Source organism: Rhinichthys klamathensis, unplaced genomic scaffold, assembly GCF_029890125.1.
Source record: "Rhinichthys klamathensis goyatoka isolate OS25496 unplaced genomic scaffold, OSU_Roscu_1.1 h1tg000019l_1, whole genome shotgun sequence".
Classification (NCBI taxonomy): Eukaryota; Metazoa; Chordata; class Actinopteri; order Cypriniformes; family Leuciscidae; genus Rhinichthys; species Rhinichthys klamathensis.
In genome coordinates this window covers 6,405,168-6,430,633 of record NW_026606570.1, presented here as the reverse complement: position 1 = coordinate 6,430,633, position 25,466 = coordinate 6,405,168, and the positions used below count along the sequence as shown (strand labels likewise).

At 37.9% G+C, this 25,466-nt stretch overlaps 1 protein-coding gene across 1 annotated transcript; it reads right to left on the bottom strand.

Moving 5' to 3' along the window:
* Positions 1-350: 350 nt before the first annotated feature.
* fam189a2 (family with sequence similarity 189 member A2) lies at positions 351-24,901 on the bottom strand. The gene is made up of 11 exons (XM_056237444.1): positions 24,398-24,901; positions 22,971-23,027; positions 19,954-20,064; positions 16,633-16,752; positions 12,480-12,587; positions 12,188-12,321; positions 10,847-10,973; positions 10,525-10,603; positions 4,691-4,843; positions 2,212-2,507; positions 351-994 (listed from the first exon to the last, which is right to left on the bottom strand). Exons 1-11 carry the CDS (start codon positions 24,695-24,697, stop codon positions 740-742), a joined length of 1,740 nt encoding a protein of 579 aa, XP_056093419.1. The 5' UTR covers positions 24,698-24,901; the 3' UTR covers positions 351-739.
* Positions 24,902-25,466: the final 565 nt, after the last annotated feature.

Genomic DNA, 25,466 nt, shown 5'->3' with positions numbered 1-25,466 from the left:
TTTTAGTTTATGGTCCAATTCTCACTATTAACTATAGTTGCTTATTAGCATGCATGTTACTAGGATATTGGCTGTTTATTGGTACTTATAAAGCACATTTTAAATGCCTTATCCCCTTAATCCTACCCAATACCTAAACTTAACAACTACCTTACTATTAATAAGCAGTAATTAGGAGTTTACTGAGGCAAAAGTCATAGTTAATAGTGAGAACTGAACCCTAAACTAAAGTATGACCGAAATAATAATATTGTTCAGAATGGTCAAATAAAATAAAATAAAAAGTTTCAAATTCATTCTCTCTATCTCACAATATGCTGATTTAATTAGCATTGAGTAATTCTCCACATCACATTAAGCTAAATATAGCCATACTATTTTAATGTTTCTCTTAATATAATGATTATTGTATTTTTCACATAGTCTATTTTTAAATCATTTTTAAATAAGGAACATGGACATTTGGTAAATAAACATTTTTTTTTTTTTCCCCCAGTGTTTTATTATAATCATGTGAAAAAATAAAAACAAGCAACAGCTGGAATTCCAACTAAAATTAAAAATGAATAATATTCAGTATACACACTGACAAACAAAAACAGAAAATGAAGTGAAATCATCTGTACTCTATACAAAGCTTAGCTTCCGTCACGTTGTGGTGTTCACCATACCTTCACCCGACTGGGACAGAGTCTGTTTCCTCGCTTTCCGCGCATATCCAGTCTGTTTGAGACGTCGCTCAGAGGACAGTTTCTCGGAAGACTCCTATAAGGCTGTGTGGGCGTTCCTGTTCCAGGCGGCGGGATCCTGCCCGAGAACTCATCCTGGAATTAGTCCGAGAACGGGTGCCTGTGAGCTGTGCGCAGGTGAAGGAGCTGAGATCGCCACAGCTGCGCAGGTGAAGGACGCCCGGACGTTTGCGCAGCGGCAGCGTGTTGGATGGGAGCTCCGTCTGCGCCGATTGAGCTGGTGCAACCTCTGAAACTGTGATGGCCTGGAAACATTAATGAACATGATCTCTTAGAGGACAGGAAATTATAGGAACAAAAATGGCTGAATGGGATATTCATCTTATAAAACCTACTGTATTATATAAGATATGCTAATTTCAAATGATCAAAACATTGCTAATAAAACATGTTGTACAAAATCTACTTCATGCCTTCTGTCGTCAGATTGATAGTTTGTACTTTTTAGCAAGTAAAAGGCCTTTTAATATAACTGTAAAAACATCCCCCGTCAGATTGTGCCGCTTTGCCGTGAAATCTTTACTGTTTTTTATAAATTAAATGTAAATACTTTTATATTGTTAGCAATATTTCAAGATAAACACTTACTGGACTGAAGCAACTAGATTATCCACACATAATTATTTAGAAAAATCAATGTGAGTATCAAATATGATACATTGAGGAATGTTTATTTGAACATTTCTCAATCGTTGTTGTATGAATTATATGTTTTGCCCCCATAGTTAAAACTAAAGAGCTTAAAACTAAATCAGTTAAATATCATCTTACAAGACATATTATTGGGAGATATAGAGTACAAATTGTATTTATATGCATTATGTAGGTAGTCTGCTAATGCTGTACTGTTATAAAGATCTCATTGATTTACATTATAAGCAATCAGAATTTCATCTTACTTTTTGGCTATAGAAATATCAGCAACTGCACCAAATTGCATATTTTTGCTCAGTTTGGGACTCATAGAGGTGTTTTCCCTTACTCAAGTATGAGCTCCATATTCACCTGTATTATATGAGCCTAATAGCCTGATGTATCAAATATGATACTTTTTTGATTTTGTCTAAAGGTCAAATAAACTGTTCCAACTATTTCATATGTCAGGCTTTACAGGGTTAAAGAGATAGTTCACCCAAAAATGAAAATTCTGTCATCATTTACTCAACATTTTGATGGGCCCCATTGACTTCCATAGTATTTTTTTTCCTACTATGGAAGTCAGTGGGGCTCATCAACTATTTGGTTACCCATATTCTTCAAAACATCTTCTTTTGTGTTCAGCAGAAGAAAGAAACTTATACAGGTTTGGAAAAACTGAGTATGAGTAAAAAGAGTAAATGATGACAATCTATGAAACTATCCCTGTTAAAATGTCACGAGCTGGATCGCCCACTTGAGCACCAAAGCTAAATGTGTCAGAGCACGTGCTCTAAGCAATACTATGCGTTTTTTTGTGTCTTGCCTGGTCGATGAAGCTGGCACAGCGAACGGCCTCCTCCATGTGTTCCTCATCAGAGCGCAGCACGGTTTTGATGCTGTTGACCAGCTCCTGTACCTCAGGGGTCAAGCTGCATGACGACTGCTCCAGAAAACGTGCCACCAGCAGTTTTGTGTCTCTATAGTTCTGGTAGTCCACCATGGAGTTGGGACGAGGCTTCCGTTTGCCACGGCCCCGTCGTAGCGTAACCGTCCCATGCTCCGTTCCTGTCGCTGACGCCAGGCCTAATTCTGTCTGTGTAGCGGCTTCACAACTCATTACTATGAGAGAGAGAGATATACCAATATCACAATGACATATTTACCCCTCCATGTTTTTGACAAATATGTGTACAACTATGTACACTCATTGGAGATAAACTCATTTCACTTTTTTAAAGCACACAATGCTTTCAAGCAGAGCCACACAATTAGAGGGTGGAAATCTAATTGCAATTTTTTACACAAAAATGCTATACTTGTTTGTTGTGCGGCCAACATTTTTTATTTTATATTAATAAGACATATTATATATTAATAATATATTATTATTATTATCATCAATATATTATTATTATTATTATGTATGTTACTATTAGATTCCTATTTACATTCATGTAACTAATTATTTAATATTGTTAAGTATTATTATTCAATAAAAATATTATTTAAGGCACCCCCAGGTGAATAGGGTAAAAAAAATAACTAATAGATACCACCATACTTCACGAGTTGATTGATTACATTAATAATTGCAAAACAAATTGTATTACAAGTTTTCTGAAATGTTATGTTTAAATATGCAAATGAGGCATTACTTATTTAATATGCACTAATTTGCATAAATGTCTATAACAAAAATCTGAACATTGGATGAAGTCAGGTTCAAAATACTTGTTTATTTTTTTATATATATTATTAGAGTCAAAGGTTTTTACAGAGGGGATTTTGGATATCTCTATTTATCACTATTACTGTCAACAGCCAAAAATAAATACATTTTCACAATTTTTTTAGGAATACATTTTTTTTTATAAAATCAGGAAACCTATATATGAACAAACCCCTCTGTAAAAACCTTCAGAATAAAGATAAGAATAAAACTGTAAAGTTTGGTGTATATAAGTGCTACTGAAGTAGAGATTTCAGGCAGTGTAGGAGGAATAAATCATTTTGAGAAAACGGCCTTTAAAGATATATACTGTAATTGAAATTACACACAAATAGATAAAGTGATCTAAAAGATACTGGTAAAAGTGTATTTTTGGACGTTTTCTTTCCACTAGTCTGAAAAAAACACTTTATGAAAAGCCAAAAAGCCCAAAATCTCAAAATTGACAGATGCATGAAAAAAACACACATCGTTAAAATACGAATATTTATCGTAATTTTCGAACATTAAACCATCAAGCTTTTATTTTGCCTGAAAGCGCAGGGAATCCTGAATATTCACATTTAAGCTGAGAATGTGTGTAATTTCAGTAGTAGGACAAAGCATCAAAGTCTCTTCGAGTAATTTTAACTAGCCACAGGCTATTCTGTACTCATAAATTAAAAACTGTTATTTCAAAAACACATTCAAAATCACTGAGGAAGCCCATGGCTCAAACATCATAATTCTCTTATAGCGTTTAGGACAAGAAACTGAACCGCTCTATTTGACCAAGTTAAACAGAAATGTATCCACCTAAGCCAGTTGGTGTTGGTATAACGGCCAAGACCAGTTTCAGTTTTCAGTTGTACAGGACTTGGAAAAGCATAAACACTACATAAACCGTTAATCCTACATCAGATAGACATAAGAGAAGGTTTCACTAGTGTGTGTGAGAGAGATTTCTTGAAGAAAAAACTTGAAGAAATGGAGTCAATTTATGGCCGTGTATTTAATCGCCCTCTGCTCCCCCTCATCAGTAACACTGAGAGTCCTATATTTAAAAAAGGGCTTAAAGTAACCACTGACAGGTATAGTTCCTCTAGATTTACTATCAGACCAGTTCTCTGCTTTGGATACACACACCAAGTAAAAAGAAACCTCCATCTGTAATTGGAGAGAAGCCAGTGTTCATAAACTAATTATAAAGAATTGTGTCAGTGTCTGCTCTTCGACCTTTTATGGAAAAATTATTTTATGTAGATTTAGGCTTAAAACAAGACAACTCTGCTTGTACGCTACAAGAACATATCAGCACCCTGACAAGAACATATCTCCTAAAATAAAGTTTTAATATCTTGTTTTTAATATCTAATTTTGCTTAGGTAAAATATATATTACGTAGTCAACATTTGAAGTGGATCAAAAAAGTTAATCAAAGTTGTCCAAAGACAAGAACGGGTATTGGTTCAAAATTCATGTATAACTTTGATGAAAGGGTTTTGATCCACTTCAAATGTTGACTACTGCATTTATATCAGACTAGACTGTCGCAATTGACCAACCAGACCATTTTGAGGATTCCTTCCCTTACCTTTGGCGGTCAGGTCTAGCAGGACGGGGTCGCTGTTGGACCTGCGGAGGCGAGGTCTGTGGGGTTTTCGGCTGTTGGAGACTGTGCTGTGAGGGTGTGGTGAGGACTGTCTCGGCGGGGTGGGGCTCAATATGGCCGTCTGACAGCTCTGGTCTGAATAAAACATGCAAACAAACTACATAAAGAAACATAATTTGTTCTGAAGTCTTTCTTGTTTTTCTTTATGTTTGTCCTGTGTCAGCAACTGCTTGGTCAAATCCATCAAAAGAGGAATCTGGCCAAAACAAACCTAGTCTATAAAGTCTACCAGAGACCATTTTAAGAGTTGTGCTGTCGAAATCAAGAGATGTAACATCATGTTACTTCATAACAAATAACAATATCTAAAATCTACCAATCTATCTTAATATTTTTTGAAAGAAGTCTCTTATGCTTACCAAGGCTGCATTTATTTGATAAAAAAAAACAGTAAAAAAAAACCCAGTAATATTGTGAAAAAAATATTACAATTAACATTTATTTTTTATTTTTTTAAATGTATTATAAAATGTAATTTATTCCTGTGATGCAAAGCTGAATTTTCAGCAGCCATTACTCCAGTCTTAAGTCGCATGATGAATCAGAATTGATGAATTGAAAGTACAAAAGAACAGCATTTATTTGATATAAAAATCACTTTTGGTCAATTGAATGCATCCTTGCTGAATAAAAAAATATTATTATTTTTTTAATTCCCTTTTAAATCTGGAAATGACAAACATGTGAAGATCATGCAGTTCAGGTTCTGCTGTCATTAAACCAAATTCATCTTCATTTTTCAATTCAATTACGTTTCAAATTGTTATGCTGATAATATAATTGGTGATAAAAAATTCTGTGTGAAATTAGAACATTTTGAAAAGTGGCCCCCATCTGAATAGTAACCTGTGGAGGATCATTAAAAACATGTCGTGCTATCTTTGAATGTGTTGAAGGATACAGACAGCTATAAAAAGAAAAATAGATCCCTCACCGAGGAACACTGGACATACAACTGACGCCACTAAAATACATTTCCTTTAATACACAGATGACATAATTATGGACTGGTACTGTGATACGCTGTGAGCATCTTGATTAAATATAGAGTACCAGAGGCACTGGATTCATAGAAGCGGTATCAATAACACCTTCACGTAGCAGCTCCAGATTTTTAAAAGGGAATTTTCTATTTGTTGATTATAACACCATTACACCTAACTTGCAATGTTTTAAAAGGTGAACTGTCTTTTGTTCTATGTTAAAATGCTTTCACATGCCATGGTTTAATGTTCAGAGACAACTGTGAAGGCCCGTTCACACCATGAACGACAACTATAATTATAACTATAAGATAACTATAACTATATTAGTTCCTCAGTTTTGTTGTCTGTCGCTTTAAATGGTCAGGATGGATTCTAAAAGGCTGTCAATGTTTTTATCATTTATCAGCTGGAAAAAATAATTCTGAAAGTGCTTTCAATTATATTGTTTCTCTGTCCCATTATCGTTATAGTTGTGGTGTGGACTCTGCTATTCTTTTACATTTAGAACGATTTTTAGAACTATATCTTTAACATTATTGTTATAGTCATCGTCCTTGGTGTGGTCCTTAAAGGGATAGTTCACCCAAAAATGAAAATTAGCCCATGATTTACTCACCCTCAAGTCATCCTAGGTGTGTATGAAATTTTTCTTTCAGACGAATACAACCGGAGATATAAATTAAAAAATAAAATGTCCTGGCTCTTCCAGGCTTTATAATGGCAGTGAATGGCTGTTTCTGTTTTGATGCCCATAAAAGTGCATCTATCCATCATAAAAGTGCTCCACACGGCCTTAATAAAGGCCTTCTGAAGTGAAGCGATGCGTTTGTGCAGGGGCGTAGAATTTAGTAGGGACACTAGGGACGTGTCCCTACCAATATCCAGTGACACTGATATATCCCTAGCAATAATTTCGATCAAAACTTAAAATATATTTATATTGATGTCCCCGTCCCCACCAATTTCAAAATCAAACCTACGCCACTGCGTTTGTGTATATATATTATACTGTATATATATATATATATATATATATATATATATACATACACTCACCTAAAGGATTATTAGGAACACCATACTAATACTATGTTTGACCCCCTTTCGCCTTCAGAACTGCCTGAAAGGGTTAGTTCACCCAAAAATGAAAATTCTGTCAGTAATTACTCACCCTCATGTTGTTCCAACCCCGTAAGACCTTCGTTCATCTTCGGAACACGAATTAAGATATTTTTGATGAAATCTGAGAGCTGGATCACTCCTCCATACTAGTCCATAGGCTTCTTCAGGGATTGAACTTGCCGGCCTCGAAAAGTTATTAAAGACATCGTTAAAATAGTCCAAGTGACTACAGTGGCTCAATCTTAAGTTTATCAAGCGACGAGAATACTTTTTGTACGCAAAAAAAAAACAAAAATAACGACTTTATTTCAACTATTAATTTCCTTCTCTGTGGGCCTCGAGTCAGTTCACTAGTGTAATAGCGTAAGCTTCTGTTGTTGTACGTCACATGCATCACGCACATGACCAGCATTGGCCAATAGTGAGCCTACGTGTGACGTAGCTCTACGGAATCACACTACGTTAACTGACTAGAGGCCCAAAGAGAAGGAAATGAATAGTTGAAATAAAGTCGTTATTTTTGTTTGTTTTTGCGCACAAAAAGTATTCTCGTCGCTTGATAAACTTAAGATTGAGCCACTGTAGTCACTTGGACTATTTTAACGATGTCTTTAATAACTTTTCGAGGCCGGCAAGTTCAATCTCTAAAGAAGCCTATGGACTAGTATGGAGGAGTGATCCAGCTCTCAGATTTCATCAAAAATATCTTAATTCGTGTTCCGAAGATGAACGAAGGTCTTACGGGGTTGGAACAACATGAGGGTGAGTAAATACTGACAGAATTTTCATTTTTGGGTGAACTAACCCTTTAATTCTACGTGGCATTGATTCAACAAGGTGCTGAAAGCATTCTTTAGAAATGTTGGCCCATATTGATAGGATAGCATCTTGCAGTTGATGGAGATTTGTGGGATGCACATCCAGGGCACGAAGCTCCCGTTCCACCACATCCCAAAGATGCTCTATTGGGTTGAGATCTGGTGACTGTGGGGCCATTTTAGTACAGTGAACTCATTGTCATGTTCAAGAAACCAATTTGAAATGATTCGAGCTTTGTGACATGGTGCATTATCCTGCTGGAAGTAGCCATCAGAGGATGGGTACATGGTGGCCATAAAGGAATGGACATGGTCAGAAACAATGCTCAGGTAGGCCGTGGCATTTAAACGATGCCCAATTGGCACTAAGGGGCCTAAAGTGTGCCAAGAAAACATCCCCCACACCATTACACCACCACCACCAGCCTGCACAGTGGTAACAAGTAGGGATGCACCGAACTGAAAATTCTTGGCCGAAACTGAAAACCGAAAAAGAGGAAACCAAGGCCGAAAACCGAAAACCGAAACACCGAAAGAAATTATGCCAATTATTAGTACCATTGCATTTATGGCTATGACTGTGTACAAACTTTACTAAAATCAAGGCATTGCAATTGCATAAATTAATATAACATTTTCAAAGAATAAATCAATTACAAATTATGCAAATATTTATTTAGCACATTGCAACAATGCACAGTATAAAATAAAATTCTAACTAAAATGTTTAACTTGACCCCACTCATGTGTACATTAAATAATAATCTACTGGCCTGCAGAAAGGTTTTAAAATTAAATGTTCTTCTCTCATAAAAACAAAGCCGAGCACGAACTTCTCATCACACCAGCACCCAGTTTGCACGTCTAAATTAGTTGCTTACATTTTAAAAAATGAGCATACAATAGCATAAAAAGCCTTTTTTAATGAACAAAGGTCCAGGTTTAATACAAATGTACACGAAACTTAATGAAATATGTTTAGTGAAATTAGAAAATATTTAAGAGAGCGTTAATTTAGTTGTATACATACATGTTCCCATATACATATTTTTTTGTAATGTCACAAGTAGCCTAATAATCTCAGGGTTTACTGGGTTTTACATAATTATTTTTGTATTGGTGGTGGTATACTAAAAAATAAACATTGTCACGTGTTTATCTTTCTTCTCACCGATTCGTGATGGTTAGAGGACAGTTACTTGAGTCGTCTCCTGTCGTTTCAAAGAATAGTGCAACGGCGAGCGCGTCAAGTATAAACGCCTCGACCGTTTGGAGAGGTGCGCGCGCTGTCTGTGGAGACTCGCTCTGCGGAGCCAGGCGAAAGTATAAACAAGGCTTCCGTCTCCTCGCGATATACTGAAATACGTCCACACCGCAGACATGTTGCTTCAGACAAGCACGTGCAGGTCGCGGTTTCTGTTTGCGTCATCACAACATTTCGGCCGTATTGTTTCGGTGATAAAAGTCTTTCGGCCGAAAACCGAAAATGCACTTTTGGGCCATTTTCGGCCGAAAATTTTCGGTGGCCGAATATTCGGTGCATCCCTAGTAACAAGGCATGATGGATCCATGTTCTCATTCTGTTTACGCCAAATTCTGACTCTACCATCTGAATGTCTCAACAGAAATCGAGACTCATCAGACCAGGCAACATTTTTCCAGTCTTCAACTGTCCAATTTTGGTGTGCTCTTGCAAATTGTAGCCTCTTTTTCCTATTTGTATTGGAGATGAGTGGTACCCGGTGGGGTCTTCTGCTGTTGTAGCCCATCCGCCTCAAGGTTGTGCGTGTTGTGGCTTCACAAATGCTTTGCTGCATACCTCGGTTGTAACGAGTGGTTATTTCAGTCAAAGTTGCTCTTCTATCAGCTTGAATCAGTCGGCCCATTCTCCTCTGACCTCTAGCATCAACAAGGCATTTTCGCCCACAGGACTGCCGCATACTGGATGTTTTTCCCTTTTCACACCATTCTTTGTAAACCCTAGAAATGGTTGTGCGTGAAAATCCCAGTAACTGAGCAGATTGTAAAATACTCAGACCGGCCCGTCTGGCACCAACAACCATGCCACGCTCAAATCACCTTTCTTTCCCATTCTGACATTCAGTTTGGAGTTCAGGACATTGTCTTGACCAGGACCACACCCCTAAATGCATTGAAGCAACTGCCATGTGATTGGTTGATTAGATAATTGCATTAATGAGAAATTGAACAGGTGTTCCTAATAATCCTTTAGGTGAGTGTATATATATAGAAAAATATTCATGTTTAAAACTTTATAAAGTAAAATAACTAGCTTCCGGCCAAACGAACAAACGGATTCGACTTTTTGTCTAAGCGCATGTAATGCGACGTACTGCTGATATTTACGCTACGCCATAACGCACTACGTTACTTCCAACGTCACAAGTTGCGCTTTAGGTGTAAGTAGACTACATATGTTCGTTTGGCCGGAAGCTAGAATTTTACTTTGTAACATGTTAAATATGAATATTTTTCTGCATCGCTTCACTTCAGAAGGCCTTTATTAACCCCCCGGAGCCGTATGGAGCACTTTTATGATGGATAGATGCACTTTTATGGACTACAAAACAGAAACAGCCATTCACTCCCACTATAAAGCTGGGAAGAGCCAGGACAGTTTTTAATATAACTCCGTATTGTATTCGTCTGAAAGAAGAATGTCATATGGACCTAGGATGACTTGAGGGTGAGTAAATCATGGGTTAATTTTCATTTTTGGGTGAACTAACCCTTTAAGTCTGTAATGTCAATGTTTATCTATACTGCTCCTCTCAACAAGTCTATATGCAAAAATACAACTAGTTCATACCATCACTGGGCGTCTCCGTCTCTGCACTCTCTGTGAGGACCTCGGTCAGATCGGTCATTTGCACCTCAGTATTCTGGGCCTGATATAAATACAGAAGGTCAGTGAGCGGACAAGGACTGTATTTGATTGAGCTGTTGCCAATGTAAGCCTGCAGGACCAGGACATGGTGCCATGTTTGCTGAAATGAGGTCAGTAAGGTCTACTTCACAGAGTTGAAATGCTATCATGAATAAATGCTGTAAATGCTAACTGCCCTTTGACTTTCATCACAGAGATGATTATGCGATAGCAGATGGCATATGATCACTATATGAATCAGTACCTGAGCTGCTGGCTGCGGTGCAACAGCTTCATAAGGTGGAGGAGGGTCTAGAGGACAGAACACCTCCACTCCTTTAATTCTGGCACCGTATATATGAGGAAGAGGAATCATACCGTCACCAAACATCCTGTCAAAACACACACATTTACACTGTAAACAAGCCATGAGAAAATATAACGACAGTATAATATATAACATTGAAGATATACACCCATTAGTCTTTGATCAGGACATCCAATGAAACAGGAGTATATCATGCTTTCCCACACACAAACTTTAATCCTGTTTTAGGTTGCCAAAATATTTTGGTTGCCTGCCAAACACTGAGCCACCCACTAACAAATCTGATAAATCCTGCTGTATTTTTGGTTAAGAATTCAAGATCAAAGTGCATGTCTGTGCGACTGTGTGTGTGTGTGTGTGACACTAATACTTCAGCAGGATCAAGGAATGCTTGAAAGATTTTATCATACTGTTACTGTATACTGTAAAAAGTGAAATTATGCAGATGTTACCTTAATAGATATTTCACCTGATTAGTTTACATATACAAACATTACCGTTTAAAAGTTTATTAAATGGAATTAATATTCAGCAAGGACACGTTAAATTGATCAAAAGAGACACTAAAAATATTTATAATAATGTTACAAAACTCTATTTGAAATAAATGCTGTTCTTTTGAACATTCTATTCATCAAAGAATCCTGAAAAAGGGCTTTCCACAAAATATTATAAGCAGCACAACTGTTTTCAACATTGATAATAATAAAAATGTTTCTTGAGCATATTAGAATGATTTCTGATGGATCATGTGACACTGAAGACTGGAGTAATGGTGCTGAAAATTCAGCTTTGACCACAGGAATAAATTACTTTTTAAAATGTAATATATTAAAACAAAAAACAGCTATTTGAAATTGTAATAATATTTAAGAAAATTACAGTTTTTACTGTATTTTTGATCAAAATGCAGAACGTAAAAAACTTTATTCAAACATTTTTTGAATAACTAACTTTTGAATAGTAGTGTATTTGTCACCTAAGATTGATTTTTTGAGGATAAGAGACTTCTTTCAAGGACATTATAAATCTTACCAAACTTTTGAACGATAGTGTATGTTGTACATTATTCATATTACTTATGCAAATTATATATTATGTGTTTTATATTTAATTATGATTAATCCAAACGTTTACTTTTTTTTTCTTTTAAAAAAAAAATAAAAGTAGTATAATTCATCAAATAAAAAGTATAGATTAATTTATGTGTCATTAAAAAATAAACCCAACACAGTCAAGTTGATTCAGTAATAATAATTCAATTAAATCATATTTTACCTCCGAGCCAGACGAGGGGTGTAAGAGTAGAAGGTGGAGAAGTATGAAGGAGGAGGTGCAGGGGCTACAAATTCGTCTGGGTCAGGAAGATGAGTCTGCTCATCCACTTCCTCTGGGACAGGCCTGGCCTCTTCCTGCCAAAGACCATCATAATCACATGACCAGGCCTTAGAAATATCTGACACAACATGTCTAAACAGTCTAAATAATCTATGCCAGACACTGACCAAGAATTATATTATATTATAGATTTTTTTCTTCTTCATATTTTCTGTAATATGATTTATCTCACCATGCAGGGCCGTCTGGTTGAGAAGATCTGGAGATATCTGAGCGCAGCAGCAACCAGACACACAGCTGTGGCCAGAGCATTCAGCGCACACAATGCAAAGAGCACTTTCTGGAAGAGAGAAAACTTTATGGTCTGTCATGGCATTCTGCAGTCAAATATTTTCCTAACCTGGCCTAATTATACCAAACTGCATATTTCCCATTTCCCAAATTAATGATTTCCTATATGCCTGTTTGACGTCTCTTATATATTATATCTGTCTTCTATATACACACACCAGACACTTTTTAGGTACACCTGTTCAACTTCTTGTTAACACATATCTAATCAGCAAATCACATGGCAGAAACTCAATGCATTTAGGCATGTAGGCATGGTCAAGACGATCTGCTGAAGTTCAAACTGAGCATCAGAATGGGGAAGAAAGGTAATTTAAGAGACTTTGAACGTGCCATGGTTGTTGGTGCCAGACGGGCTGGTCTGAGTACTTCACAAACTGCTGATCTACTGGGGTTTTCATCTTCTGATGGCTACTTCCAGCAGGATAACACACCATGTCACAAAGCTCAAATCATCTCCACTGGGTTTCTTGAACATGACAATGAGCTCACTATACTGGAACTGACTCCTCAGTCACCAGATCTCAATCCAATAGAGCAACTTTAGGATGTGGTGGAATGGGAGATTCGCATCATGGATGTGCACCCGACAAATCTGCAGCAATGGTGTGAGGCTATCAGGTCAATATGGACCAAAATCTCTGAGGAATGTTTCCAGGACCTTGTTAAATGTATGCCACGCATACATTTAGAATAGAATATTAGAATATTTATTTGTCATTGTAACGAGTACAACAAAATTAAGTACAGTCCTTGTCAGGTACCAACCATCTAAAACAACTAAAATACTGCTACTACATACAAATTAATACTAAAAACACATAGGAGACACACCCAAGCAGACATTCACATTTAAAAAAAATAAATAAATAAATAAATAAATAAATAAATAAAAATTGCACATGACCCTTTTGACACCAATCAGTGGTGGGGACTATCATTTAGCAGCATTATTTAATGCACTTATGGCTGTTGGATAAAAGCTGTTTTGTAGTCTATTTGTTCTTGTTTTCATGGACCTATATCTCCTGCCTGACGGCAGTAGTCTGAACAGTGTATGACCAGGGTGTGATGAGTCCTGTATGATGGTTTTGGCCTTTTTGATGCAGCGAGAGCTGTGAAGTTCTTCCAGAGTGGGGAGGGGGGAACCAGTGATTTTCTGTGCAGGGCTCTAGAGTGCGACCATTTTGGTCGCACATGCGACCAAAATTTGTAAGGGTGCGACAAGAAATTTTCCTAGGTCGCACCAGTGCACCTAACGTTCTCGCATGATCGCATCCGTTGCCTCTCCACAAACGAGTATTTTGTTCTCCTTGCACGCATGGTTGGATCATATCGTGGTCTAAACCAATCAGAGATAGAGATTGGGCGGGTCTTTGCCTCTGATTGGTTGTGGTTCAGATGTTCCTGTAGGACTAAAATGCTCCGTGCTGTGTGATTGAAATAAATTGCGACCTGTCACCTGAGCACCAGAGAATCAGTTACGGCAATCAGCAGCATCAGCTAAATAAACGCAGGAAAACAGACGAAACTTTTAAAAATGTAGGCTACTTGAACTAGGTAAATTTCTCGATTTTAATCGATTCTCGTTGATTTTTACGAAACGTTGGGCTATGCTGTTTTCAGTTGATGAATGAATGGAACATTGTAGCGAGCATCCCATCCAATAAATCGCAATAATCTTTGTGCTTTGTTACTATTGATATGAAACAAAGTCTCAGATTTCAAATTAGGTCCATTTTTTTACGAAATTCAAAAACATAAATATAATAGTGTATTGACGCTGTGGCGTGAGATCGCTCTGGTTCTGCTCAAGAGAAGCATGATTTTCTCTTCCGCCTTAATAATACCAGTTACAGCGCGAAATAAACATGAACGAGCATCTGAAAGTGTGTTAAAAGATAGAGTACAACTTATCGAAATCCGTATCTTTCACATGGAATCGCTCAATCAGTGTTTCAACCGTGGAAAGACGTCAGTAAAACGCTTGTAAACAATGTCATGTAACGTCACATTTACCTCAGAAAAAACATATCCAGTGCCCATAAACTCGTTAGCTAGCTAGAAAAATTAACTCTAGAGGAGCATTGTGCCTAATATATGGACCATATTACATATTCATTATAATTTTTTATGTTTTTCAATATTTACTGCATGTTGTTTGAAAAAAATCTGGCAAGTTTTTATGCAGCCACCATTTAAATGTTTATATTTCATATAACTTTATTATTATTAAAAAAATAATAATAGTGTAATTTAGGTGTTTGTGTACAAATCAGGTAATTTTTACCTTCAATATTATAGTAGGCTAATGAAGCATAGTAGGCTACAACTGACTCCCAGTTTACAGCATTAGTTGAGATTTGTTTTTCTTGAGAAAATTTGCCATGTATTGTACCTGATATCCAAAATAATCAATATTGAATCGAATTGTGAAATTTGTGTCAATACCCTGCCCTAACTTGAACAATGTAAAAACAGCACTTTAATTTTTTTTTAAAGATTTATATTTTTATGTACAGTATAATTGTGCTTCAAAAAAAAAAAAAAAAACTACACCTTATTCTTGTTTAAAAGCATTTACATAATATATATGAATATATGGAGTGTGATAAAAAGGTGACCTTGAAATTGTGGCGTTAAAGGCGACGCGAGACGAGGAAAAATTTGAGTGCACCTAAATTTTGTGCTGGTGCACCTAAATAAAAAAGTTAGGCGCACCAGTGCAACCAAGGCAAAAAGTTAGTCTGGAGCCCTGCTGTGCTGCCTTTATGACACCCTGGCGCTTTTTCCTCTGTGCCACAGTGCAGCATGGAAACCACACACAGAGACAGTATGACAGGATGCTCTCAATTGAGCAGCGATAGAAGGACACCAGTAGTTTTTTGGGGATGTTGTTCCTCCTGAGAACTCTTAGGAAGTAGAGTCTCTGCTGTGCCTTCTTCACTACCTCAGTGGTGTGGACAGTGCAGGTCAGGTCCTCCATGATGTTGACTCCCAGGAAACGTAAGTCAGAGACCCTCTCTACACAGGCTCCGCCTATGAACAGCGGCTGGATAACCGTTTTCTTCCTCCTGAAGTCCACAATGAGCTCCTTGGTCTTTGATGTGTTGAGGAGCAAGTTGTTAACTCTGCACCACCCCACCAATTTCTCCACCTCGTCTCTGTAATTGGACTCATCCCCCCTACCGTGATATCATCAGCAAATTTGACAAAGGTGTTGCTGTGATGAGCTGGGGTGCAGTCATGGGTGTAGAGGGTATAGAGCAGGGGACTCAGCACACAGCCCTGCGGGGAGCCAGTGCTGAGCCTGAGGGCTGTGGATGTATGAGGACCAAGTCTTACCCTCTGAGTGCGATGTGACAGAAAGTCCTTAATCCAGAGGCAGGTGGAGTGTGGTATTCCAATGTTGGACAGTTTGGACACCAGTCTGTGGGGGAGGATGGTGTTAAAAGCAGAGCTGAAGTCTATGAAGAGTAACCGGGCATAGCTCCCCTGCTGCTCCAGATGAGACAGTGCAGCATGGAGGGCTGTAGCCACAGCATCCTCAGTCGATCTGTTCGCCCTGTAAGCAAACTGGTGTGTGTCGAAGGTGGGAGGATAAAATGACATGATGTGACTACGGACCAGTTTCTCAAAGCACTTCATCACCACAGGAGTGAGTGCTACTGGCCGGTAGTCGTTGAGGGTAGTGAAGTTTGTTTTTTTAGGCAGGGGAACAATGATGGAGGACTTCAGGCAGGATGGGACAGTTTGCTAGGATAGTGACTGGTTGAAGATCTTAGTAAAGACCCCCACCAGCTGGTCCGCACAGTCCCTTAGTACGCGTCCGCAGACGCCATCAGGGCCGGCCGCCTTCCGCGGGTTGGCAAGGTGTACCTAATAAAGTGGCTAATCAGTGTATATCTATCTATCTATCTATCTATCTATCTATCTATCTATCTATCTATCTATCTGTCTGTCTGTCTGTCTACCAAGTAGTAGTGTAATAATATTTGAATACTTAAAAATAATTTACAAAGATGAACACACACCTTGAGCAGGATTCTCATTGTGCCACATGCATGACCTGCGTAGATCTTAATCAACTTGTCCTCTTTGCACTGTGCGCTTGGTGTTTCTGCACAACAGTAACAGAGATCGCCCTGCTCACTCTGAAACACAGAAACAAATTTATTATGTTCGTTTCTCATTGATGTCTGATGACATAATATAGTAATACTTAAAGAACTGCTTGGATTCAATGTAGGAGACTTAGGATGAAGTTTCCAGGCACTTGTCTACATTTGACAGTCTTTTGATCTGCATGCGATAACAGCTCAAAGATATGAGCTCACTAATATGGCAGGGACATTTTCATGACAAGTGGAAATGATAAAAGAACAGCCTTCCTATCCTGGATATGACAGCAGCCCCAAACCTAATTCAAATTCAAGGAAAGCTGCTTTGACACTCAATTTCAGGGCTCTCTTTGACTTGGACAAACTTCAGTCCTATACGCATAGTACAGATGACAGATGTATGGTCTGAATCAGGTCTGTACAGATGTGCGGTGTTTGCAATGAGGTTGCCAGGGTGTTCTAGGTGGTTGCTATGTAGTTGTTTACAAATATGTAATTGGTCTAAGTAAAAAAAAAAAGCCTAGCCACAAGTCTCTCTGATATTCTAGTCAGAATACTAATTTTCTGCACAATTTGAGTTATCTTTCATGTCTGTAACACAAATGTTGCAGGCTTAGTACACTAATTCCTCTTTGCTGTAACACTACAACAAATGTTATTTATGAATTTATGTAGTATAGTTTGTGTAGCTCTGTGTTGCCCTAATAAATGTATCTTAAAGACAGGGTAGGTAAGTTTGAGAAACTAGCAGAAAACTGTTGGATTTTGAAAGTATCCAACAGAGATACTCCCACCCCCTCCCTTCTGGGCTCCTTCCAAAGCCACGCCCCCAAAACACATGAACATGTGATGCCGACCGCTCAGCTGGAGGACGCGTTTACCAGCGGCGAGCGGAGAGGAGCGCAGTGCATGGAGTGACATCACCTTTTTTTGCCTTGTTTGCCTGCGCTGACTGTATATGCAGGTACAGGTGGTACTGGGAATTTTGACTGCTCTTTCTCTGCCATAATTGTGAGACTTCCTAGCTTCCGGCCGGTACGTGCCTCTCCTCTTTCGAAATGAGCGAGTCAACCGGGTGCGCGCATGTGGGCAGCTCCTGTAGCAGCAGGGGTGGTAGCCATGGTAGCGAGGGAGAGTGACAGTCGCCCAGCCAATCATTGCATTCGTTCCGAATGGAAAGAGTAGCTGTGTTTATTGCAGCCCTGAGAGGACTACAGACACTCGATTTTTATACTCTGCTTTTCAGAGTACTTACATTTTAGATATGTATTGGTATATAAAGACAGTTTAAACAAATTTGGGAAAAAGTGTTTTAGAAACAAACTGCCTACCCTGCCTTTAAAGGAATAGTTCACTTTGAAATTAATTTTTGATATGTTTTAGCTTACCTCAAGGGCATCCAAGATGTAGGTGTCTTTGTTTCCGCAGTAGTTTCAATTTTGATATTTTTAGGTCAAACCGTTCTTGTCTGTCAGTCATATAATGCAGGTCTATGGTCACCACCTCAAAGAGCATGCACAGAGAAGTCCAAATTAAACATGATTTAATGACTCGTAAATGTAAGTACACATTGATGGCCTAAGACACGAAACGAGCGGTTTGTGTGAGAAACCGAACAGTATTTATATCGTTTTTACCTTCCTTTTTACCTACCTTTCGTGTCTTAGGCCATCAATGTGTACTTACATTTACGAGTCATTAAATCATATTTAATTTGGACTTCTCTGTGCATGCTCTTTGAGGTGGTGACCATAGACCTGCATTATATGACTGACAGACAAGAACGGTTTGACCTAAAAATATCAAAATTGAAACTACTGCGGAAACAAAGACACCTACATCTTGGATGCCCTTAAGGCAGGGTTCCAGACTGCGACCAAATTGGTCGCATATGCGACCATTTTTTGAGAATGTGCGAGATGAAATGTTATGTGGTCGCATTTGTGCGAGTGGACGCTTGAGCAACAGAACGCCGTTGTATCAGCTGCTGCAGTCCGTAACTTATGTTCAGAATGAACGAGTAGGCTACATCATGAATCCATTTTCCAAACCGTGTTTTTGACTTATTCTGAATCACTACGGTACGCCTATAATAAGTGTTTATATTCGGACTATTTTATCCCGGGGTCGTCTCGGCTGCGGAGTAGCCCAGTGCCTGCGTGACTCGCCATAGACATTAACGGAGAGAAGTTCCGTCTACAATGTTCTTCCGCAAGACACGTGCAGTTTATTTATTGACGAACGTAGACGTCACGCGCATTGCACACTGATGGTGAAACGCGCCAATTACGAATTCACGAATTAAGGCATATAAAAATGATAAAAATGGTCTCACGAAACACAGAGCCCCTTCCTCCTACGTCTTTTCAGCGGTTATATTTTCCTCTGTCGAGCGATTACTCTCATGATCGCTCGACAGAGGAAAAGGAAATTATTATAAAATGCAGAAGGTAAGGAGTGTGAGATTTCTGCTTTTTGTTACAACTATAAACTTTGATAACGAAAAATCTGTATCAGTTTATTATAATACTCTAATCTTTTAAAATGTAATGCATAGCCTACATTTGAATGTTTAATGATTTTTAAAAGATAGAAAGATGATAATAGATAGATAGATAGATAGATAGATAGATAGATAGATAGATAGATAGATAGATAGATAGATAGATAGATAGATAGATAGATAGATAGATAGATAGATAGATAGATAGAATATGATTCAAATGTAAATAGATAGATTGTATATAATTCAAATGTAAAATGCTTAAAATTACAGATTAAAATTACTGTCCAAAATCCATGAAAATCCTGAAATTTGGCAATGATAATTAATATATTACAGGTATTTCTGCTGCAACCCAGAAAGCCTTTGCTAGCCTTGGTCCATTAAAACCACTATTCATCAGCATGCATTGATTAATCCCATGGCATGTAGCCAAAAAAAAAAAAAGGTGCGACCAAATCATATGCTGGTGCGACTAACTGAGAAAGTTGGTAGCACCAGTGCAACCAGTGGAAAAGTTAGTCTGGAGCCCTGCCTTAAGGTAAGCTAAAACATATCAAAAATTAATTTCAAAGTGAACTATCCCTTTAAGTGTTACCCCACCTTAATTTGTGATTCTATTTATATTTTGCATCTAGGTTCTTGAATACAATCATCAATACATGAGTCATTTGACATTGTAATGTTATTATCTCAAGCACAGCACATTTCCAAGTGCACAGATTCCTCACCAGCTGGCAGTTAATGGTACTGGAGATCAGCTGAGCCCCCTGACAGCAGAGGATGAACCCAGCCAGGTTTAGCAGGATACAGACCACTGACAGCAATACAAATAGATTTACCTGTGTGGGAGACAGAAAAAGATTAAAACCAATCAGTCATTTTATTTGATAAATCTGGATTTAGCAAATGATACTTGCATTAGCGTTCACAAGTTTGGGGTCAGTGAGATTTTATTTTATGTTTTTGAAAGAAGTCTCATGCTGACCATGGCTGCATTTAATTGATCGAAAAATACAATAAAACAATTTGTGAAATATTATTATAATTTAAAATAACTGTTTACTATTTTAATATATTGTATTTTAAAATATAATTTATTCCTGTGATGGCAAAGATGCTTTTTTCACCATCATTTCTCCAGTCTTTAGTGTCACATGATCCTTCAGAAATCATTCTAATATGCTGATTTGCTGCACCACAAAACATTTTTTATTATATGAATAGAATGTTCAAAAGAACAGCATTTAATGCATCGAAAAAATCTTACAGACCCTAAACTTTTTAACAGTAGTGTGTATGAATGGCAACAGGAAGAAGCTGATGGTCGGCTTGAGACTTAACTGAATGTCTGGAGTGCACAGATCCTCTTTAAAGGTATAGTTCACCCCAAAAAGAAAATTCTGTCAGTAATTACTCACCCTGATGTTGTTCCAACCCCGTAAGACTTTCGTTCATCTTCGGAACACAAATTAAGATATTTTTGATTAAATCTGAGAGCTGGATCACTCCTCCATAGGCTTCTTAAGGGATCGAAACTGGCCGGCCCAAAAAAGTTAAAGACATTGTTAAAATAGTCCAAGTGACTACAGTGGCTCAATCTTAAGTTTATCAAGCGACGAGAATACTTTTTGTGCGCAAAAAACAAACAAAAATAACGACTTTATTCAACTATTAATTTCCTTCTCTGTGGGCCTCGAGATAGTTCGCGTAGTGTAACTGCGCAACGCTTCTGTGTTGTACGTCACACGCATCACACACATGACCAGCATCGGCCAATAGTGAGCCTACGTGTGACGTACAACACAGAAGCGTTGCGCAGTTACACTACGCGATAGGGATGCAACGATACCGCTTTTTCAAAACCGATCCGATCCGATCCCAAAATTCTGAGTATCGGCCGATACCGATACCAATCCGATACCAGTGCAGTTTTTTTTTTAAATCAAGTAGAATTTCTATAACTCTGTGTGTTGAACTGATAATCACTCTTTTGTGTGTTAAACACAATCTACTTAACACAGACAACTTAATTTTAAAGAAAAACAACAAATCCAAAAAATATATTATCATAATCTGTGACAAAAATGCTATAATAAACTAGATTAGTGGATAATTCAGCAGTGCAATTTAGTCTAGAAAAATCATGAGTGCACAATAATTGTATAAAATCTGAACATTTAGTGAAGAAAATTTAGGGGAACAAATAAGAGACAATAAGTGTAACACTAAATCTGGTCAAACATTACACATTGCTCTTTGTATTGTTGTAAAATACATTCATGAAAAACAAGATAACAAAAATCAAAAAGATAAATTATTATATATAGGGCCTAGCCTATGGCTAGGCTACTATAAAATTGAGACATGTTTTAAATGTATAGCACAGCTGTTTAATGAGGCAGCAACATATGATAGATAGGACAGAACAAGAAAGGCTATTAATAATCTTTCATTGCGCAAAAGTAGTATTATATGATTATGAAAGGATCCAATACAGTGCGGCACACAGCGCTTATGCGCATCCCGAGCGCAGAATGATGCGCTTGAAGCAACACGGAGTCACAGCGCGCAGCGCGTCGAATCCGCATTGAACAGTTCAAAGCACAAAGGAAAGACATATCGATGCGTAGTGTATTATACACAGTATCTATGCAATCGTTTATTGAGCCTTTTCTTTTAACAGTTTTAAATTTCAGTTACTGTGCGCGTGAAGAACAATTATAATGCTCTCTGACTCTAGGCTACTCTGTTGCGATCTAACAGACGCCCGGTAGAAAGTAACATGATTTAGTTACAGCAATAAAGTCCAGCAATATAAAGTTGTTTTATGCTAAACCATAGACCTTTATCTACAGATCAAGAATAATAATAGTAACATTGAATCATCTTGATCTTGGAGAGTTTCATCGTGTTGCCTGTCGTAACAGAACGCCATGCGCTGTTAAATGCTGAATGGAGAATGACTGACAGCCGCAGCGGAGGGAAAAAGTTTACGAGGTCTTGAATTTAATGACTTAAATATTAATTTTTATCTCACATTATACTATATAATGGCTTCAGAACACTCATAATATAGTGCACGAAAACTTTATGGTACTTGATAATGTTTTTGTGCCTTTTGTGGGGCTTAACAATAACACAGAATAATACGCACAATATCGGATTTGGATCGGCCTCCTCTGACCGATACCCGATCCGGCAAAAATGGCAGTATCGGAGCCGATACCGATACGGAGTATCGGATCGATGCATCCCTACTACGCGAACTATCTCGAGGCCCACAGAGAAGGAAATTAATAGTTGAATAAAGTCGTTATTTTTGTTTGTTTTTTGCACACAAAAATTATTCTCATCACTTGATAAACTTAAGATTGAGCCACTGTAGTCACTTGGACTATTTTAACGATGTCTTTAACTTTTCTGGGCCGCCAAGTTTCGATCCCTTAGAAGCCTATGGAGGAGTGATCCAGCTCTCAGATTTAATCAAAAATATCTTTATTTGTGTTCCGAAGATGAACGAAAGTCTTACGGGGTTGGAACAGTATTACTGACAGAATTTTCATTTTGGGGTGAACTATCCCTTTAAGGAGTCATTTAAGGGCCTATGTTCAGCTGTTCAGATCAATACAGGATTCATTCTGTGTAGTAAACATCATATAACCACTTTCAAGTTGCTTATTCAAAAGGGAACACAAAAACTGTCGCCTTAAATACCATCAGTCTTAGATTGGCAAAACACACATACCAATAATAGCATTGGCCGTTTCCATGTGGTTAGTCCTATAATCCCAGAGAGGATGACCTGCAGAAAACAAACAGTACTTTCAGTGAACAGGAAAACACTCACAGACAGGTTAACTGATAATGAACCCATTACCACATGCTGTACACTCTCAAAAGGGCCTTCAGCACTTTTAAAACCTGTTTCAATGACTCATCTCACTCAGTGTGGTGTTAGCCGGCAGCCTCACTCAAATACTATTGTCCATACTCGGCTCCCTTGTGTTTCCTCTAACCCTGCCACTTCCTGTCGATTACACTGAATGATGTGGGACTGCCATTTCAGCTGAGCGGTTCCTGTGTTTAGCTCATTTCTTTTCATACATAATCAAAAAGTATGTTGCTCCATTGTTAAGTGTAAAATGTTTTGTCGTCAGGTAACTTATAAAAAATGTATTTAATAATTAATTAATTGATTAATATTAATAAATATATTATTTAATAAGACAATCAACTTGACAGTGATTTCAGCATTGTTATAATATCTTTATTTCCATCGTTGGTAAATTACACAATTATTTCAGATTTTTTTACTTGAGTTTTTAGAGTTACAATTTCTTGATTTTCTTCATCACTAATTAATTTCAAACTCAAATATATAAATAAGCAAACATTAGATCTTGTTATTTAACTGTTGTTTACATGCCAAAATAAGTTTTTTTTTTTAAGTGTGTGGTATGCATAATATGGCAGCATTACTTAAAAACAGTATCTCACTATAGAGTGTTAAGCAGTAAAAGAGATTCACACTCAACCATGACTTCACTGACGAGTTCACTCAGCTCCTGCCAATGACCACAAATGTAAACCATACTTAAATATAGGAAATGATATTGTAAATTGCACTTTTGAGGGACAAACTTGGCACTAGTTTCTAAAGATCTGAAAACTTAAGAAATTACAGTTAAATTATTATTTAATATAAAATATTACAAATTTATTTAACTGAATCAGCCTACATAAGGTTACACCAATAAAAGTATACTGGACAGATCAGGTAGAAATATTTCCTTGAGGCAACAACTGCACATTAGTGGCCAACTCGTTAAGTCTAACTAATAACTCATTTACAACATTAACAGATCGGATCTTTCATCATAGTGAATTATTGGTAAACTACAGTGTCTGATGTGGTCTGGTCATAGCAAATAGGCTGAACTAAAAGTGTAGCACCACGTTTCTGTATCAGACTAACGTTACATTGGAAACACATTAGACCGCAATAAAACTTCCTTATACCTGTTCGTTTGTAATGAATCAATTAAAAGCTGTAGACATCAGTGACATATTATCAGGTAAATATTTTAATATCTGTAGCCTACTGTAGCATGCTTATGTGGTGTAAAATAAAAACATAGCACCTCTGATTATGGCCAGTAATCTAATACTCACAGAAGAGCCGGCCCAAAACGGACAGGAGTTTCTAATAGGGGGCGAGTTGCTAAGGGACAGAGCCCCGAAAGAGAGCGCCACCATGGAGCAGCCGAGAACCAGCTGCAGCAAGCCGAGGGAGAGCAGAGGGCGAGCGGGCAGCAGCGCCGGGATCATCCGCGTCTGCGATCCAGACATACGGGCCGGGAGAGCGGACACACAGCGGCTGCGACTTCTGTAAGAGGCGTTAGCGAACTGATGGGCCAGAGCAGCCCCTGATAAACGACAACAAGATCCAGGCAGAACTACGGGCAGAGACATTGGAGACGCACGAGCAGCCAAACAACAATACACATTAAACCAGCGTAGTGGCGCTCCCTCATTTTACTCTGTATCTCTCAAGGCGACGATTGTTTCTTTAAACTGCCCGTTCCGCGTTACTTCCATGGTCCTGTCGATGTAGCTGAGTATTGGTTTTAAAATAACTAGGCGCTGTGACCTGCTGCTCGGATTTGGTTTCACATTTTTTTTGGGCAGAGCGAGCGGAGAGGCGGGGGAGGGTGCGTGGGAAGAGACGACACACACACAGAGAGAGAGACACACATGTCTGGTTCACTATCTTTGTGGGGACTCTCAATAGACGTAATGGTTTTTATACTGTACAAACTGTATATTCTATCCAATTACACTAAACATACCCATCACAGAAAACTTTCTGCATTTTTACATTTAAAAAAAAAAAAAAAAAACTCCAGTATCATTTATAAACTTGTTTCCTCATGGAGACCTTAATTTAGGTCCCCACAGTGACACGAGTCCCCATGATTCTGTGTGCATTCAGTCCCCACCACCAGGATAGACAAACATGTACACTCACACACACACACACACACACTCACACACTGTTCGGCGAGTGAGAAGAAAGACCATATCAAGAGGGTGAAATTATAATGTCATCTTTTGTGGTGAACATGAAGCATTATATTGTCTGTAATGGGAAACGTACCACATGTAGCCTACTTGCTCTCTATAATTTATTGAGAGTGAAATACATATCTTTATTACGAAATAAACAATTGAACACCAAAAC

Coding starts and splice junctions, on each gene's coding strand:
- fam189a2 (XM_056237444.1), bottom strand. CDS start 24,697: ATGTCTCTGCCCGTAGTTCTGCCTGGATCTTGTTGTCGTTTATCAGGG. Junction 20,065..22,970: donor AACGGCCAATGCTATTATTG/GTATGTGTGTTT, acceptor TCTCCCACACAG/GTAAATCTATTTGTATTGCT. Junction 12,588..16,632: donor CAATGAGAATCCTGCTCAAG/GTGTGTGTTCAT, acceptor TCTCTCTTCCAG/AAAGTGCTCTTTGCATTGTG.